At 38.0% G+C, this 21,205-nt stretch overlaps 1 protein-coding gene across 4 annotated transcripts in view; it reads right to left on the bottom strand.

The window, feature by feature from the left end:
* LOC126297705 (protein unc-79 homolog) overlaps window positions 1–21,205 on the bottom strand; it is an 810,295-nt gene that overhangs the window by 452,332 nt on the left and 336,758 nt on the right. For all 4 annotated transcript variants that reach the window (XM_049988834.1, XM_049988837.1, XM_049988836.1 and 1 more), the window contains exons 22-23: window positions 8,035–8,236; window positions 4,287–4,484 (exon numbers count right to left, since the gene is read on the bottom strand). In XM_049988834.1, the coding sequence (XP_049844791.1) occupies window positions 4,287–4,484; window positions 8,035–8,236 (400 nt within the window). The remainder of the gene's footprint in view (window positions 1–4,286; window positions 4,485–8,034; window positions 8,237–21,205) is intronic.

Below are 21,205 nucleotides of genomic sequence, written 5' to 3'. Positions count from 1 at the left end.
GCCCTTTCTTTCATAAAAAGATGATGCATTAACATATTTACATTAATTTTTAATGTACATAAATTTGTTTAAGTAATGTTAAACAGTATAGGAAACTACTGTTCAGATGAATATGAGACTGGCTCACATTCACTATGAATAACATGCAATAAATTTACAAGCACAAAAGGCACATGACTTTTTTACACAAAAAAGCTCTGTAGAGAATTTACATTGAAGCACGCAGTCACATGCATACTGGCCAGACTTATATATACAGCATTAATAATGAAATATAAAAAATATGACTTCAGAATACTCATATTCATGAACATGATTCTTTCATATGACTGTACAAAAAGATCCAGATCAGATTAATTGTTAAGCTGTAGTGACCTTGCAGAGATCTCAAGCACATGAAAGAAAACCTGAGGAGTCAATAATAGATCATATTTCCATATGTTTCTGTTGAAACATAAAATCCAGTTTATCTTGTGTTCACAGTTCCATTAGTCACTGCATTACAATTGTGGTACCAGATAAATTCTTCCTCTTAAAAATACCTGTGTTATTATTACTGTATTATGAACAGTTGTAAATTGTGTGGTAGTGAAATGAGCACATAGATAATTGACAACATTCACTAGCAAGCTAGAACAACATTTAACCTTTTTAACCTGAACCTATGATATTCAGATGAGTTATTTTACTTCAACAAGTAACAGCACAGTAATGCAAGATTCCTTTTTCTACAGTACATGTTCTAGTTGTGCCACATAAATAGACACATACATGATGTACCTGGGCATGTAAATGATTTGATAAAATTAGTACAACTTTGCTATGTGTACATGTACAGGCGATAGGCAAAATAATGTGAATAGAGGGATGATTGTGTTTCACAGTTCAGTATGGACTAGGCATCAGAGAAGGTTGTTTACAAGTAGTACACAATTTGTATTTGCATTCAGAGGCTGTGGTTGACATGCAATGAAAGACCAAACAGAGTTCCAAAAATGGCAAATTGTGTGGGCCCGATCAGTAACCGAGACAGCCAACTTATTGAATATTTCAAGATCAATTGTTTCAACAGTCATGACAGCCTTCATAAAACATGGAAAGACATCATCATTTAAATGTAGTAGTGGGTGCAAATCAAACCTAGATGACAGAGATTGTCATACGCTAACATGAATTGTGCCAAAACGATACAAAACTATGATGGCTAAAGTGATTGGAGAGCTCAATACCCATCTTTGAGATCCTGTATCTATTGACACTGTCTGCCATGAACTCCATAAAGCAAATATTCATGAATGATTTGCTATATCAGAATTATTAGTGATGACAGTCAACACAAATAAGTGTAAAACATGTAGACAGGAACATAAATCCTGGAGGGCTGATCATTGAAAACACGTCATATGGTCCGATGAATCAACATTTTTGTTATTTCCAGCATCAGGATGGGTTTACATAAAAAAATGCCAAAAATGTGTACAATCCTGACTCCTTGATTCTGATGGTTGAGCATGGAGGTGGAAGTGTGATGGTGTGGGCAGCCACATCATGGTATTCTGCTGGTCCCATCATTACTCTCCAAGTCCGTGTTAAAACCAACAATTATGTGAATATTTTAGGTGATCAGGTGCACCCCATGATTCAAATGTTGTTCCCCAAAAATGATGCCATCTGTCAGGACGATAATGCACCTATTCACACAGCCAAGAAAATACAATTGTGGTATGAGGAGCATACAACTGAACTGTATCGTCTCCCCTGGCAAGCACAGTCCTCGGACTTGGACATTATCCAACACCTGTGGGCGGTATTGGAGTGTAGACTCTGGAGCAGATTTTTGTCTCCCTCATCACTACAGGAGTTAGAACAGGTTCTGATCAAAGAGTGGCATAACATTCCACTGGAGATTGTACAATCATTATATGCCAGTATTCCGAGAAGTATTGCAGCCATGTTACAGGCAAATGGGGGTCCAATCCCTTATTAATAAACTACTCCCAAGTAAGCACAGGTGTTCATATTATTTTGCCTATCATCTGTAGATTAGCACAGATTAAAATATTTGTTAGTGGGAAACCACATTTTCTAACTGCTGCCGCTGACCTCACCATCAATAGGATGTAAAGCTCTAATCCTTCTTCTGCTTTTTATATTTTTTAAATCACAATATGAGTACGCATTATTATTTATTACCAGTTGGGGTACAATCAGTTGTGCATTAATCAGAGAATGTTTTATAAGTTTCCAAGGAACAGTAGACAACATTTATTATATGCAGCACTAACAACAAGAGACATTTTGTGAATGGGGAGGAGTATATCACTACATGACATAACTAATGAGGAAATATTGAATAGGATTGGGGAGAAGAGAAGTTTGTGGCACAACTTGGTAGGACATGTTCTGAGGCATCAAGGGATCACCAATTTTGCATTGGAGGGCAGCATGGAGGGTAAAAATCGTAGAGGGAGAATGAATACACTAAACAGATTCAGAAGGATGTAGGTTGCAGTAGGTACTGGGAGATGAAGAAGCTTGCACAGGATAGAGTAGCATGGAGAGCTGCATCAAACCAGTCTCAGGACTGAAGACCACAACGACAACAACATATCACTACATATGAAATATGTGATCTTGTCTACATAAGATCACATGGTTTCAATGAGAAATACATTAAATGACCAATGAATTACAATCACTTCTGCCATTTGGAAACTTTATGATGTAGTCACATTATTATGATGAGAAATCATCATTTGACCCTGCATGGCAATGTGATATGATTAGTCAGTAGATAGTTAGTATGCATTTGAGCATGATAGGCACTTGTATGATTTACCACAGTTTCATAAAAGAGAACCATAGAAGACTGGAGAGATATGGCTTTCGTCTGAGAAATGACAACAGTTTATTATCTTTTAAACCTTCTATAGTTATAGCATGCAGATTGATGTTAATATGGAGACACAACAAGTCATCATCACATCTGTGGGCAGTGGAAGTTGACAGTACAGATGAGTGTAGGGATTAGTGAGTAGGGACATGATACTTTGAAACCATTGAGCAGTAGTCACTCACAAAACATATCCTTCCTGACCAGATGTAAACAAATTGAACATGTTCCAGGGAATACTGATGGCATTATCAACATCTTATTTGAGTTCAACATCAGTATTACATTTCTGATATAAGAACAATATTTATTGAATGGCAAACAAGTATAGACTTGGATGGAGAAATGACTCAGAGTTTAAACTCCATTCTATCACTAAGAATGACAATGCTTAGTTCTAACCACCTGAAACTATAGACAAACTATAGATCCAGCATGCAATGTGTACATTGTGTAGATTATGGTAGAAATTTTATGACATTGGAAGTGTTTACAAGAATGTACTCTCAGATCCCTTAAAATTCACTTTATATAATAACCTAAAACATCAACAGTACTGCCAAACAATAATTAAAACCTGTCATTAATTAAACAACAACACAGTCCTAAACTCACCATTTCTTGCTCACAGAATTTCTTAATGCTGTGTAGATAAATCAGAAATACATTTATATTTATAAACACTGTAATGAAAAATGTTTCATTGTGTTAAACAACTGTCACTTATTGTAATAGTTAAAAAGAAAAAATTCTAAATGTGTTGTTTTTCAATTTGATGCTATTCTCACAGCCACAATGCTGATAAAAAAATGAAAACAGAAAGACTAATACTTCTTTGGTGAAAATTCTTCTCCTTATGAGAAAGCTAAGAAAATCAATTTCTGATTATGAGCAGGATACGAGATAAATACTTTTGATACAGTAATAGGTACACCATACTTGTGAAGGTGCGAGTATATGTCTATTCCCTGTGAATGATTTCAACATAAAATTAATACAAAATTACAAGAGGAAATCTAATCATTCATTATTAAGTTAACACAAAGTAATATACAGAACTGACTAGACAGAGTACAATGTGTCCAATATAATAATAAATCAGGTGACTTCCTTTATTCTTCATCTACTTCTGTTCAAATTTTTTGATAATTACTCCCTGTTTGATTACCATATTGAATTCTGGCAATTTTCTTGATTTTTAAAAACTTAGAGCAAGGTTTGATTTCATTTACTTTGCTTTGTTATTGTTGAGTCTGATACAGATTTTCTTCTATATATTGTAAATGTGACTCATATTGTAGCAAAAGTCACTGTATCACAAACATGTGTGTTTTATTCCAATAGAGAAACTTTATTCACAACTTGACTGATCTGTTTTACATCATGGATTTACCTTGCTTAATGTCTGTTCTTGAAACAATTGATGCAGGTGCGGACATTGTACGTTTATAAGGCCACTTTGCACCAAAGCTGGCACTCAGAGTCTTCATTGTACTCATAGTACTGCCATCACATTGTTGTGAAAGAGCTTCATGAGCACGGTGCAGTTTTCGCATAAATGCTTCACTGTTTAAATCTGTATTTCTTAAATCTGTCCAGAAGAAAACAGTTTTTACAGTTATATATGCTATACAAACTGGTGGCTGCAATTAACATTCAAAATAAGACAAAGGAAACATATTCAGTACATTACTTGCAGATAAAGAAGAAATATAGGAAATAGCTAAAAGATGCAGATATGGATAACATGGTTAAACAAGAAATGAAAAATGATGGTATTAGAAACAAATTCCTTTATTTGTAGGGTTTTTATTTCAAAATTGATCTCCACCACCAAACTTAATAGAAATAAAGTGGTAAAATGGTTTTATCAAAAATAAAGCCTCAGATAGTATGGAAATATTGTCACGTAACAAAAACCGAGTGAACCTGCACTTTACTATTTGTTAATTCCACAATATACTGCCGAGAAAGATTTTACACATTACAATAAACAAGGTTTGAATACAGCTCTTTGGAATCGAATTCCAAATAGTCTCCATCTGAGTACCGAGATCACATCTATTGCCAGCTAGATAAACATAATGAGTTTAAAAAAATTGCAAACATTTTACACAGCTGATGAGAGGAAAGCATTGAATCAAGCAGTTTTTTTGTGCATATCTACCACTTATGAGGAGAAAGAATTGCTAACTACTGATCTAATTACTGCGTCCTGCATCACTCAACTACCAGATCACCAGATGCTTGGTAATACAGAGAACGATATAGGCTACAGTCATAAGTTGATTTATGAATATGATATCACATTCTAGCAAAGTACTTAACAGTAATGTAGCTGACAACCAGAGATCACAATGAAGTTGTTTTTTATGAGCCTCCAGTATCCCTAGAACTTCATTTAATGTTCAGTCAGATGATTCATGTTTTGAATTCACTTTCCCATTCAGAGCTAGAAGTATGATAATGTCAAGGATTAATGATTTGGTACAAGAGGTACCTTTTCTGCCTATGTAGCTGAATGAACAGGGCAAGTGAGTGCCATGTGAAGGACCCGAGTTTGATTCTCAATACTGCAAGGATATTTCCTTGGCGGGAGGCCTCATGTGGCCAACTGAGGAGCAGCTCAACTGATTAATAGTTGTTTCAAGATCTAGAAATCTACCAATGACCAGGAGACTGATGTGCTTGAACACATGCTCCTCCATACTACATCCAATGACACTACTGGCAGATGGTAACACAGTGGTCAGTTGGGCTTGATTGGCCCATCTAGGGCAAGAATGTGGTATTTTATCTTTTGCCTGCAAGATGTACTGTACTACTTATATGGAAAATGTGTGTTAAGCTCTCAAGATGTGCAGCCCATGCCATTAAATTTGCTAATGCTGATTGATACACTAACTAAACTTGAACCTAGACGATACTATGTGTGTTCTGTGAGCATATTAGTCAAAAACCCTATTAAAAAAACTTTAATTCCTGAACATGATCATGATTTCTACTTCATTTTGTAGAATTTGATTAAAAATGAAAAACAAAATAATGCAAGTCAATTTCCTAATTTTTCCATTTTGGGGAAAAAAAGAAGAAAAGAATAAAAAAGAGGGCAAGTGGGAGGTGATATGACTCCTACAAGCTATCTGTATTCTTTTTGTTGCAGCCGTTGTAATATCTGATGCTATTGGCTGGCTAAGTGCTACTGTAACAGTTTATGATGTTTATGATGTTGTTACTGTTGTTGCTGTTGGCTGGCAGCTGGCTAAATGTTGCAACATTTACTGCTGTTCCAACTGCAGTTCCAAATGTTACTTCCACATGAACAAAATCTTTTTGGTTTTCAAGCCATGCCAATTTTAATCAAATTCTCAAGCTGTTGGTGACTGTCTCAGCCATCATTATCAGGAGTAAAACTACTGACTTCCGGTGCTGTCAGGATTTTCTGCTTATATAGCCGTGGTTATGGCTGTTGGCACCAATCAGAGAGGGCCAAAATGAAGTGTGCTTGAAAGGTGAGTTGTGCAGCTTATAGATGAACATTGTCTGGAGAGCAGACACAAAATACAGTTTGAGAACAAAAGAGTCTTGGCTGATGCATCAACATACTAAGATTCCATTATAAAAGAGGCACTTGAGATCAGAATGAACAGCGACAATTTTAACAGAGTTCAGGGATACACACTGAGTAGGGCATGGAGCGGGCTTTGGAAGTTGAAAGGAATCAACAGTGGATGCTTAACGCTTGTAGGGAGGCAGGATCAGCAGTTTCAGATGTGGTGCTGGCCCCTCGCAGTACCTGTCATCTCTCGGTATGAGGTGCTATGAGCTGCACAACTCAATATCCGTCACACATCAATTCGCCCCTGTCTTATTGGTGCCAGCAGTCTTAATTGTGGAAAATAGTGCCAGTTCCAGCAGTCAGTAGTTTTACTCCTGATGACAATGGCAGTGATAGCCATCAAAAGCTTGAGAATTTTATTCAAATTGACATAACTGGAAAACTGAGAAAATTTTATTCCGGCATGCCACCATGAAAGACTCTGAGGATTCTACTTCCACATCTTCTTAAAATCAGGTTCCATGCTAAACATTAGTTTGTTGCATGATCAGAATCAACTTTCTCACCACCTTTCTACTCTATTCACGAGCTGGTAATACGCACAGTTAGTGACCACCTGGAAAGATAATGATATAGAGATTATTGGAACAAGTAAGCGCTTCTATGTGGTTTGTAAAGAAACAGTTTATGTAGTAAATGGATGATAAAAATCAAAGTCACAATGCAACAAAGGTTGTTACAATGTATGAAGAATGAGTAATGTAACCAGAAAACATTCAACAGGCAACATTAAGATCTGACCATCATATAATGTGATAATTGTGGTTTCGTGTAGCTGATACTCACCATTCAATATTTATTCACTGTTATAATATAGAACACAATATCCAAACAACTCTTACATGGTTTCTCAGCACACTACTTTTTTAAATATTTATTGCCATTATCTATTGGACAGCAATGTGTTTGAACTTTCATCGAAGAGAATATGTGAGACTGGTGTAACTGTAAGCATCATGTAGATAGAATTTTTTTTATGGCTCAGAACATAAATGTTTGTATAAAATTTGTATATAAAAAATTAATATAAACATAATACAATAGTGTTAATGAAAGAGAATATATGAGACTCATCTAACTGTAAGCATCATGTGAACAAAAATTTTTGTAATGGCTCAGTACATAAATTTTTCTGTCAAATTTGTTTATAAAAAATTAATATAAACACAATATGGTAGTGTTAATGAAAGTTTGTATGCTGAGCTATTGTGTTCAGGTTCTTGTTTAAGTGTTTATCAACTACTGAGCACTTTCACTATATTGTGAGTGGACAGTTTCACTCATTCACTTGTCAACATTAATGTAACATAAGCAAATAGTTGATAGGCAATGAAGGTGGTAATTAAAAAACATTTCTACACATAAATTTGTTTTATTTTAGGAACAATTACTTAACCTGAGGCGTGTGTATGGGAAGCTTATCAGAATGCTCTTCTATTCTGACACTTTTACTCCAAAAAGGCTTTTTTAAGAAGCTACCTTAAACTCATTTGTAAGATAGCAATATAATTGAAAAACGTACCTCGAAGATAAGAAATGTCTCCTGATTTCTCAAGATTGATCTGTGCTTCCAAAAATAAAGCATCAAATCGATTTAAGAAAAATTCCCATGTTAAGATTCGTCTGTCACTAAGTGTATTATGAAGTTGGTATAAAGACTGCAGGACGACAGGACGGTCCACTATCACAGAGTCAAACTGTGCTTCCAGGCAGAAAATTAGTGCCTGAAAAAATTATTTTAAATGGCTACAATTTTATTTACCATTAGCTAACTGTTACAAAAATGCATCTTAATGGATTCTCACGTTATATTAATTTTATTGTAATTAATATTTATTCAAATAATGATACACAAATTATTTTCCTGCCATGTGGTATTGGATTGACAGAAACATGCTCATTTTGAGAACTTGGCATTTCTTTTTTGTGCAAGTATTTGAAGAAAATGGCATTGTAAAAGAACTGAAGATGAATATCATGATATATCTTGGATAGCATAGTTGTACTTAGCAATCCACTTTGTAGTGCGTCACAGCGGGTGTGTTGTGTACCATCATCACTTTCCCTCTTTCCTGTTCCAGTAGCAAATAATTTACAGGGAGAACAATTGCTGGTAAGCTTCCACATCAGTTTGAATTTCTCTGATTTTTATCTTCATGATCTTTTTGCAAGATATCCAGAGGCATAAGCAATACATTTTTTGGCTCTTCTAGGAATGTACACATTTGGAACTTTTGACAATAAACCACACTGTGATGGAGAACACCTCTCTTGCTGTATTTGTCACTGAAATTCGTTTATCATTTCTGTGACACTTTCGTGCTTACCAAATGAATCTGTAACAAAGGATGCTGCTCTTCTTTGGATCTTCTCTATTTCTTCTATCAGCCCTATCTTGTACATATCTCATACTGAAGAGCAATATTCAAATATAAGTCAAATGAGGGTTTTGTAAACTACTTACTTTTTTAGGGACTACTTATACTGAGAATTTTTCCAATGACTCTCAGTCTGGCATCTGCTTTACTCATGGTTGATTTTGTGAGGTTGTTCCACTTCAAACTACTTCATACGTATACTACTAGATATTTTATGGAGGTAACTAATTCCAGTGATTGTTCTGCAATTGTGTAATCATGCAATAAAGGGTCTTTCTATTTATGTATTTGCAATATGTTAAATTCATTTATGTTGAAAGTCAATTGTCACTCCTTGTGCATCAATCCTCTGCAGTTTTTCCTGTATTTTACTACAATTTTCTAGTATCACATCTTTCCTATATACAGCAGCATCACACACAAAAAGCCTCATGGAATTTCTAGAGTTATCTGCTGGGTCATTTATAAATATTGTGAAAAACAGTGGTCCTATAACACTCCCCTGTGGCATGCCTCAAGTTACTGTTATGTCTGATGACTTCTCTCTATTCAAAATGATATTCAGTGTTCCTTTTGCTAGAAATTTTTCACTCCAATCACACAGTTGGTCTCAGATACCATATTATCCTATTTTTTTCACTAAGCAGCAGTACAAATTGTATCAAATGCTTCCAGAAGTCAAGGAACACAGCATATACCTGGGAACCTATATCTACTGCTTTCTGATTCTTGTGGATGAACACAGTGAGCTGGGTTTCACATGATTACTGTTTTTGGAAACCATTTTAGATACTACAGAGATTTAGAGTATCCAGGAATGTCATAATATGTGAACATAAGACATGATCCAAACTGGTCAATGCCAGAGAAATGCTTCCAGAAGTCAAGGAACACAGCATATACCTGGGAACCTATATCTACTGCTTTCTGATTCTTGTGGATGAACACAGTGAGCTGGGTTTCACATGATTACTGTTTTTGGAAACCATTTTAGATACTACAGAGATTTAGAGTATCCAGGAATGTCATAATATGTGAACATAAGACATGATCCAAACTGGTCAATGCCAGAGAAATAGACCTTGTGAGTCTGTTTGATGGCACTTATTGAAAACAGGAATGACCTGTGCTTTTCTCCAGTCATCAGGAACACTTCACTCCTACAAAGACTCCTACACTGCTGCTAGAAGAGGAGTAAGTTCTTTGCTGTACTCTATGGAAAATCGTACTGATATTCTGTTAGGTACAATGGCCTTTCCTCCGTTGAACAATGTCAATTGCTTTTCTATCCTGCGGTCATTTATTTCAATATCAGCCATTTTGTCATTTGTGTGCCACTACAGTGCAATCTTTATCTATGAAACAGTTTTGGGGAAAAAATGTTTAGTACTTTAGCCTTTTCTTTGTCATTCTCCATTTCAGTGTCATTATGGTCACAGAGTGCCTGGACAGATGGCTTCGACCTGTTTACTGTCTTAACATAAGACTAAAATGTCTAAGAATTTCTATCAAGTCACTAGACTGAATTTTACTTTCAAACTCATTAAATGCTTCATGTCGCATCATGATTTTGGTTTTGTTTAGCTTGTATTTGTGAGTGAGGGTTTGGCTACATTTAAATTTGCAGTGTTGTTCTCTTTGCTTTCATAGCAGTTTTTTAGCATGGCTGTTGAATCACGGTATGTCTTTTCCATTCCTCACAATTTTGCTCAGTACATACCTGTCTAAAACATATTGTACAATGCTCTTGAACTGTGTCCATTGACTCTCAGTGTTGTTAGTGCTGAAGATGAAATTTTCATGCTGACCACTGAGGTGATCTGGACTCTGTTGCTTGTACACTCCTGGAAATGGAAAAAAGAACACATTGACACCGGTGTGTCAGACCCACCATACTTGCTCCGGACACTGCGAGAGGGCTGTACAAGCAATGATCACACGCACGGCACAGCGGACACACCAGGAACCGCGGTGTTGGCCGTCGAATGGCGCTAGCTGCGCAGCATTTGTGCACCGCCCCCATCAGTGTCAGCCAGTTTGCCGCGGCATACGGAGCTCCATCGCAGTCTTTAACACTGGTAGCATGCCGCAACAGCGTGGACGTGAACCGTATGTGCAGTTGACGGACTTTGAGCGAGGGCGTATAGTGGGCATGCGGGAGGCCGGGTGGACGTACCGCCGAATTGCTCAACACGTGGGGCGTGAGGTCTCCACAGTACATCGATGTTGTCGCCAGTGGTCGGCGGAAGGTGCACGTGCCCGTTGACCTGGGACCGGACCGCAGCGACGCACGGATGCACGCCAAGACCGTAGGATCCTACGTAGTGCCGCAGGGGACCTCACCGCCACTTCCCAGCAAATTAGGGACACTGTTGCTCCTGGGGTATCGGCGAGGACCATTCGCAACCGTCTCCATGAAGCTGGGCTACGGTCCCGCACACCGTTAGGCCGTCTTCCGCTCACGCCCCAACATCGTGCAGCCCGCCTCCAGTGGTGTCGCGACAGGCGTGAATGGAGGGACGAATGGAGACGTGTCGTCTTCAGCGATGAGAGTCGCTTCTGCCTTGGTGCCAATGATGGTCATATGCGTGTTTGGCGCCGTGCAGGTGAGCGCCACAATCAGGACTGCATACGGCCGAGGCACACAGGGCCAACACCCGGCATCATGGTGTGAGGAGCCACCTCCTACACTGGCCGTACACCTCTGGTGATCGTCGAGGGGACACTGAATAGTGCACGGTACATCCAAACCGTCATCGAACCCATCGTTCTACCATTCCTAGACCGGCAAGGGAACTTGCTGTTCCAACAGGACAATGCACGTCCGCATGTATCCCGTGCCACCCAACGTGCTCTAGAAGGTGTAAGTCAACTACCCTGGCCAGCAAGATCTCCGGATCTGTCCCCCATTGAGCATGTTTGGGACTGGATGAAGCGTCGTCTCACGTGGTCTGCACGTCCAGCACGAACGCTGGTCCAACTGAGGCGCCAGGTGGAAATGGCATGGCAAGCCATTCCACAGGACTACATCCAGCATCTCTACGATCGTCTCCTTGGGAGAATAGCAGCCTGCATTGCTGCGAAAGGTGGATATACACTGTACTAGTGCCGACGTTGTGCATGCTCTGTTGCCTGTGTCTATGTGCCTGTGGTTCTGTCAGTGTGATCATGTGATGTATCTGACCCCAGGAACGTGTCAATAAAGTTTCCCCTTCGTGGGACAATGTATTCACGGTGTTCTTATTTCAATTTCCAGGAGTGTAATTCTTGTTAAGCACAAAGATCTTGCTGCCTTTATTTTTACTCCTATTTACAGCCATATTTGTGGTGCTGTAACAATCTTATGGTGACTGACTCCATGCTCTATGACGAGTCAAAAATTCTGGATCTGTTTGTCTCCAGCCGGTCTAAGATGTTATCTTTATGAGTCAGTTCTCTGTTTAACTGATCGTGGTAATTTCAGATAAAGCTCTTAGAACAATTTCACATGATTCTCTGTCTTTACTACCCAACTCAATCACTTCAGTCTCACAGTCTATGGCATGTAAGTTAAAATCTTCATGTAGAGTTATAATATGACCAGGAAAATCACGAAAAATACTCTCATTCTCCAAGTTTCCCTCAACTGTTCTGTCACTAATGCTGCCAAGGCAAAAGGTCTATAAAAGCATTCAATGGCCACATTTGATCCACCTTTAACACTTGTCTTCACCAAATTATTTTGCGTTCAGAACCTGTTGTAATATCACTAGATATTATCTTTTTTTTGTTTCGTAAAAATGCTATAAATGCCTCTACCAACAATGTTCCACCTTACTGTGATTTATATTTCAGTCAGAATATAGAATTTCACTGCTATTGACATCTGGTTTCAGCCAGCTGTCTGTCCCTGGTACTATTTGGGCACTGTTATTCCTGCTTGAAGGAATTCCACATCCTGCAAAACACTGGTTTTTTTCTCAGCAATTCAATGTGTCCACTAATCAGCATGTACCTAATACACAACATTTTGTACTGGTTTTACTTGTTATAGCATCCTTTTGAACTTTCCTTTTGTGCAGAGCTAATAAATTTAAGTTAGGTTGAGTTTGGTATAATATAACTGCACAGGAATTCATTAAGATATTCTTTAACGGAAGGACACAGCAATAAAATGTAATTACTAGTTGGTAAGTGGCGAGTTTTCTGAAAACAGATCACTTGCAACACACATGAAATGGCAGGCAATAGTTATTATTTGTTTGACTCTGGCCCTGCCAGAGTGCATCAAGCATCAGCTGTAGTAACTCTAACTTATGGTTGACATTGTCCCTCCCCCTCAACACACACACACACACGCACACACACACACACACACACACACACACAAGTTTTTCAGTGTTGAGTCTTAACATTTTTTGGTAAGCCCCTTTTACATTTACTTACTCTTAAGCTTATATATTTTCACATATACTACAATTGCGCTATCACAGGTAGCATCTACTCTCTTTTTTCATTGCACTGTCTATGTATAATATCTTTTTCAAAGCTGTCTATCAGTATTATATTCTCTTTGATGATGGCAGTTATTATCTGAAACTGGATTTGCCATCTAAATACTAGTTTATTGAAGAAACTGATATTGCAAAAACGCCATACTTTTTTTTCCATGTCTTCATATGTGCAAACTGACTGTTTACAATCAGTGTGTATTACCTGTTTTGATTTATGACTATGAGACATGGAGTTTTAATAGTAAAACCTTTTAAAAATCAAGAACTGATCAGCATGTAATGAGGAGATGCATGAAAGAAGGAAATGAACTTCTACCAATTTGGGTATACTGATAAGCCAGAATGCAGACAGCACACTGGGGCTTTCTGCCTAAAACGACTTTTGCCTAAATGCTAAAAATTTGCTGCAAATGATGTTGAACCATCATTAGCTGTTTTCTTTATTATTGCTACCAGTTCTGATTGTTACTAATCATCATCAGACACAAGACTTTTTCAGTTACATCTGTGCAGCTATATACATGAGGTTCTACTTCACTCATCATAACATGAAAAACACACAAAGAGCAACAGAACTCAATACATTATATTTACATATTGTTCTGGCAATTCACTATGACAGTAATAAATTATGACAGGATCCAATGTATGGATGCTTGTGAATTGTTGGACTAACATCACTGTTACAAATCTAATTCATAATTGACCATGCTTGGAAGTGCCACCATCTCATGTAGCACTTTACTGTCCACATCACCCTGGTGCACAGAGCACAAGCCATTTGTAGTGAACAGAGCCTTTCTGATGAGCTGCAGCACCTGTGAAAACCTACTGCCATGACAGATAGTCCACATGTGCAAAAAATAAAATAACATTTGGTATGCAAACAAATAAACAAACACCAAGAAGTAGAACATGAAGATGATTATGATGAAGAAAAAGAAGAAAAAATTGGTGGTAGAAGATGTATTGTGTATAGCCTTCCTACCATATTCTGTGTTATCCATCAAAATGATTGGTAGGATCCTGAAAAAATACCACAAACAGATCTCATTCTATCCAGCACAAAATTATGGGTACATCTGGCTCTATCAGACTGTTGTAATTTGCAATACTGTATGGCCCATGAATAAGGGACCTTACCTTGGTGGAGAGGCTTGTGTGTCTCAACTATACAGATGGCTGTAAACTAGGTGCAACCACAATAAAGGGGTAACTCTTGAAAGTCCAGACAAACACCTGGTTCCCAAAATTTCTTAAACTGGTTTCAGGAATTACAGGGTCAACAGTCTGTATGACTGACTGATTCAGTAACATCAGCCAACATAGCCTTTCTGTACTGGTACTGTGAACAGCAAAAGTGGGAACTACAGCCATTACTTTTCCTGAGGACACGTAGCTCTACTGTATAGCTAACTGATCATAACATCCTCTTGGCTAAAACATTCTGTAGGTAAAATAGTTCACCATTTGGATATCCATGCAGAGGCTAGTCACCAGAAAAACAAAACTTGCATTCTACAGATGGGGATATAGAACATTAGATCCCTTAATTGGGTATGAAGATTAGAAAACTTAAAAATGGAAATGAATTGGGCGAATATAGATATAGTGAGAACTAGTGAAGTTCAGTGGCACAGGATGAGCAGGACTTCCGGTCAGATGAGTGCAGAGTTACAAATACAAAATTAAATACTGCTAATGGAAGAGTAGATGTAATAACGAATAAGAAAACAGATATGCAGGTAAGGTACTATGAACAGCATAGTTATTCCATTATTTTAGCCAAGACAGACATGAGGCAAACACCCACTATGGTAGTAGAAGGTTATATCCCAACTAGCTCTGCACGTGATGAAGAGACTGAAGAAATGTATTATGAGATTAAAAAAAATATTCAGATGGTTAGGGAGACAAAAATTTAATCATGATGAGGCACTGGAAATTGAGAGTAGGAAAAGAAAGAGAGAGAGAAATAGCAGGTGAATATGGAATGGAAGCCATGTGATCGAATTTTGCACAGAGCACAATTTAACCAGCAGTCACTTGGTTCAAGAATAGTAAAAGAAAGTTGTATATGTGGAAGAAACAAGGAGACATTTAAAGGTTTCAGACTGATTTTGTATTGGTAAGACAGAAGTTTTGAAAGCAGACTGTAAACTGATACATTTCCAGGGGCAGATGTGATCTTGACCACAATTAGTTGATTATGAACTGTATAAATACACTGAAAAATTGCAAAATGATATTGAATTAAGGAGATGGGAACTGGGTAAGTGGAAAACACCAGAGTTTATTGAGAGCTTCAGAGGGAGCACTAGGAAACAACTGAACTTAATAAGGGAAACGAATACCAGAGAAGACGAATAAGTAGCTTTGAGAGATGGACTAGTGAAGGCAGCAGAGGAGCAAATAGGTAAAAAGAAAAAAACCTAGTAAAAGGACTTGGATACCATAGGAGATACTAATTTTGCCTGATAAAAGGATAAAATACACACACCAAAAAATTTTTGCATCACCCTGGTTACCAGAGCTCGTGAAGATAGGTGCGGACTGTAGATATTGTATCACAGACACAGTCCCTTCGACTGTTCAGAGATGCCACTAAAACTGCCCAAAGATGTAAACAACCATCCTTTAGCAGCACCTATTAGACAGGGGTGGACTGACAGCTGATCAGTTATAGTCATTTCATCAGGAAGGAGGTAAACAGCACGTGTTGTCTGTAGCTCAAACATGCCTAGATGTTCAATACCACAATTAGATCATGTCTGCACTGTTAATTAGTGTCAGGAAGAGCCCTCAACAAGGGAAGTGTCCAGGCATCTTGGAGTGAACCAAAGCAATGTTGTTTGGCCATGGAGACAGGAACTGTTGATGACATGCCTTGCTCATGCCACTCAAGGGCTACTACTGAGGTGGGTGACCACTGTCTATGGATTATGGCTTGGAGGAACCCTGATGGAAGTGTCACAATGTTGAATAATGCTTTCTGTGCAGCCACAGGACATTGTGTTATGACTCAAACTGTGCACAATAGGCTGCATGGTGCGCAACTGCACTCCCAACGTCCATGACGAGGTCCATCTTGGCAACCATGACATCATGCAGCATGGTACAGATGGGCCCAACAAGATGCCGAATGGACCACTCAGGATTGGCATCATGTTTTCTTCACTGACAAGTGTCGCATATGCTTTCAACCAGACAATTGTCGGAGACGAGTTTGGAGGCAACCCAGACAGGTTGAACACCTTAGATACACCGTCCAGCAAATGCAGCAAGGTAGAGATTCCCAGCTGTTTTGGGGTGGCATTATGTGGGGTCGATGAACGCCGCTGGTGGTCATGGAAGGTGCCATAATGGCTGTACAATACATGAATGCCATCCTCCGACTGATCGTGCAACCATATCAGCAGCATATTGGTGAGGCATTTGTCTTCATGGACAACAATTTGCACCCCCATCATGCACATGTTATGAATGAATTCCTTCAGGAAATTGACATCACTCAACTAGAGTCATCAGCATGTTCTCTAGACATAAACCCTATCGAACATGCCTCAGATAGATTGAAGAGGGGCTGTTTATGGATGATGTAACCCACCAACCACTCTGAGGGATCTACCCTGAATTGTCATTGTGGAGTGGGACAATCTGGACCAACAGTGCCTTGATGAAATTGTGGATAGTATGTCATGATGAACACAGGCATGCATCAATGCAAGAGGACATGCTACTGGGTGCTCAAGGTACTGGTGTGTACAGCAATCTGGACCACCACCTCTGAAGGTCTTGCTATATGGTGGTACAACATGCAATGTGTGGTTTTTATGAGAAATAAAAAGAGGAGAAATGATGTTTATGTTGATCTCTATTCCAGTTTGCTGTACAGGTTCTGTAACTCTTGGAAAAGAGGTGATGCAAAACTTTTTGTGTGTGTGTGTGTATAAACATGCAGCAAATGAAGCAGGCAAAATGGGATAAAAATATCTAAAAACTGAGATTGACAGGAAGTTCAAAATGGCTACATAGAAATGGCTAGAGGACAAATGTAATGATATAGAAGCTTATATTGCTACGGAAAGATAGATACTGTCTATTTTACTGTCTGTGGGAAAATTAAAGAGGCCTCTGGAGGTCAGAGAAGCAGCTGTATGAACATTAGGACCTCATATGGAAAACCAGTACTATGCAAAGAAGTGAAAGGAGTACATAAGGGGACAGTACAATGGAAATGGACTTTAAGCAAATATTATAAAAAGGGAAGAAGACATAGATGAAGATGAGATATTGAATAGAACTTGAAAGAACACTGAAAGATCTAAGTCAAATGAAGGCTCCTGGAGTAGACAACATTCCACTGGAACTACTGATAGTTTTAGGAGAGCCCGCTATGACAAAACTATTCCACCCGGTGTGCAAGATTTATGAGATGGGCAGAATACCATCAGACTTCAGGAATGAGCATAATAAATCAAATTCCAGAGAGAGCAGGTACTGACAAGTGTGAATGAGTCATGGTTGTAAAATACCAACATGAATCCCCTACAGAAGAACTGACCATATAATTTATCTTAGAAAGTAGATTTAGGAGAGGCAAAACCTACATTTGTAGCATTTGTAGACTTAGAGTAAGGTTATGAAAATGCTGACTCTAACGCACTCTTGAAAATGCAGAAGGCAGCAGGGGTATACACAGGGAGCAAAGGGTGAATAACAACTTGTACAGAAACTAGACAGCAGTTATAAGTGTCAATGGGCATGAGTGGAAGCATTGGTTGAGAAGGGAGTGATACAGGGTTGTAGCCTTATTCCTAACGTTATTCACTCTGTACATTGAGCAAGCAGTGAAGGAAACCAAAGAAAAATTTGGGTAGGGAATTAAAGTTCAGAGAGAAGAAATAAAAACTTTAAGGTCTGCCATTGACATTGTAATTCTATCAGAGGCAGCAAAGAACTGAAAGAGCAGTTGAATGGAATGCACAAATGTGTTGAAAGAAGGACAAAAGATAAACATTAAAGACTCTAAAAGCAGTAAATGTGTTTTGCTATTTGGGCAAAAAAATATGTACTGGTAATGATGGTTGAAGCAAAGAGGATGTAGGAAGTAGACCGGCAATGGCAAGATAAGCATTTCTAAATAAGAGAAATTTGTTAGCATCAAATGTAGATTTCAGTATTAGGAAGCCTCATCTGGAAGGTATTTATTGGGAGTGTAGCCTTGTCTCGAAGTGGAACATGAACAATAAACAGTTCAGGCAAGAATGTAGTACAAGGTTTTGAACTGTGGTGTTACAGAAGAATGTTGAAGGTTATATGGGTAGATCATGTAACTAAAGAGTAGGCACTGAACCAAATTGGGGAGGAAAAATATTTGTGGCATAACTTGACTAAAAGGAGGGATCAGTTGACAGGACACACTCTGAGGTGTCAAGGATTCACTAATTTAGTACTGCAGGAAGTGGGGGGAGGGGGATGGGGGTAAAAGCTTTAGAGAGAGACTAAGAGTTGGATACATTAAGCAAGTTCAAAACGTGTAAGTTGAAGAAGTTATTTGAAGATGAAGAGGCTTGCACAGGATAAAGTAGCATGGAGAGCTGTATCAAGCCAGTCTTTGGAGTGAAGACCACAACAACAACAGAATATGTAAGAAGTTCATGCCTCAGCTACACAAACATGTTTCCAGTGGTATAACAAAGATCAATGAGGAGCTCATGTTTGGTTTTCAAATCAAATAAATCCTTTTATTAGTCTGAACACAACACTGCTGTTACATGAGACATTATCAAGCATAAGTTTGTCTTCACAGATAGCAGTATTTAATGTTATAGATTTAACTTATATAAATGTCAGTTTACACTTGAAAATTACATAGCATATACTGTACAGCACTGAGTTTGCATTATAATTAAATAACTAAATCTTATACTATCGCATATGAATTCCTCAACATGGTAGAAGGCCTTTATTTATAGGCAGGATTCTATCACAATTTTGGATTTATTGTTTGGTAGTTCCTTTATACTTTGGGGTGTTTTGCTCAAAAACACCTTTCCAAGAGTGCAAATTGTTTTGGTCTTGGATAATCTAGTCCAGGGGACATTTACCAAGTTTCTGTTGCTGGTGATGGCCATTTGTTATGTAGGATAGTTATAGAGGATAATTCTGGGAGATATGGAGTACTGGGTGAGATGGCCCAGCTTGTTAGTTTCCAATTAACCTGCTTGAAAGCACCACTGGCGGTCTTGTAGCAATATAGTGGATGAGCTGAGTGTGTGTTATTTTTTTTGCAATTTTTCCATTGATAAACTATGTAAATGTGAATTCAGGTACATGAAAGTTCCTCTCCACCTCCAATAAATGTTTTCCATACCATGATCCTGTTCAGTCACATATCTTAGAACCCTAGATGTGAGGTGAGAAGTGTCTGTTTGTAACAGGGACGCCATGAGTGCCTGATACATCTCTCTTGGGAACTCAGAAGAGATAGACTGCTAGACTGAACAATCTGTTCAGTGCTTTTATGCAAAATTGTGGTTTTGAGCACAATTTTTAAATGTTATAATCTCAAAAATAAAAACTACAAAGGACATAACTAAATTTAGTCCTTTAATGTTGTTTATTATTTTGACAGTTTATATTGATAATTAGTCTTTTATTTTAATTTTTGATTTTAGTTTTAATTATATTACACAATCTTTAATTTTTGACGCTAGACAGTTCATTATTTACAGTTTGGTACAAACTAGTATTATAATATACAGTCATCCTCCTGAACTTCGACTGAAATTACCTAAATGTCAGCACAGGTTCTTGTAAAAATATATTGCATTCTTATTTGTGCAGAAAAATGCTGACACATTACAAAAGAAAGGCAGGTCCTATAAGAGGATGTTCAAGTGAATAAACTCTGCATAAGGTCTACAGTGCCGTGAAGAACCATACAATTTGTGTCAATATAGCTGCCAGTCAATACCAGGTACCACCAACCAAACTAATAAGAAGATTAAAATCTGCCAACATGTCAAAAGTTCATCTTGGGACCCCACATGTTCTTGGGGAAGATGCTGTGAAAAATGGAGCAGCACATAACAAAATTGAAGTCTAGCAGTTTTTCTCCTAATAGAGAGACAGTCTGAGTAATGGCTTTAAGATTAGCTGAAAACCTCAACTTTATCAATAATTTTCATAAGAAACACAATAAAGTAGATTATGACTTGATAGTTTCTTGGCATGGAACCCCAAGTTATTAGTTAGAAAACCTGAAGGAGTGTCATTAAACAGATCTGCAAGGATGAATAAGGAAACAGTAGAAAACTCTTTCACCATGTTGGAGAGAATCATCCAGTACAATGATTTCATCTGGAAACCAAGTCACATTTTTGTGATTTACATCTGAATAATAAACTTGGACAGAAAAGAGAGGCTCAAAAAATGTTAGCATTATTACTAGTTGTGAAAAAGGTAAAACAATTTCAGCTGCTGCATGTTTCAGTGCTGAAGAGATTTACATTCCTCCCTACTGCATTTTTAAATGGAAGAATATAAAACAAAAATTTACTGACAGAATGCCACCTGGAGTTGTGATAAATGAGAAGTCCGCCTACGTGACTTCTGACGTATTTTATGCTTGTCTCAGAGATGATTTTCTTCCAAGGAGAACAGCTGAAGGTCCCCCTTATTTTGAATGGGCATGGCTGCCACTGCTCAATTGTGGACATGTTCAAGTGTGCAGCAAGGGTGTCAACCTTCCAAAATTTCTGTTGGTGCAAATTAATGGCAAAATGTAATATATGTTTTCTGGGGACACCTGATATAT

Source organism: Schistocerca gregaria, chromosome X (assembly GCF_023897955.1).
Source record: "Schistocerca gregaria isolate iqSchGreg1 chromosome X, iqSchGreg1.2, whole genome shotgun sequence".
NCBI classification, from domain to species: Eukaryota; Metazoa; Arthropoda; class Insecta; order Orthoptera; family Acrididae; genus Schistocerca; species Schistocerca gregaria.
This window is presented reverse-complemented; position numbering and strand designations above follow the sequence as displayed.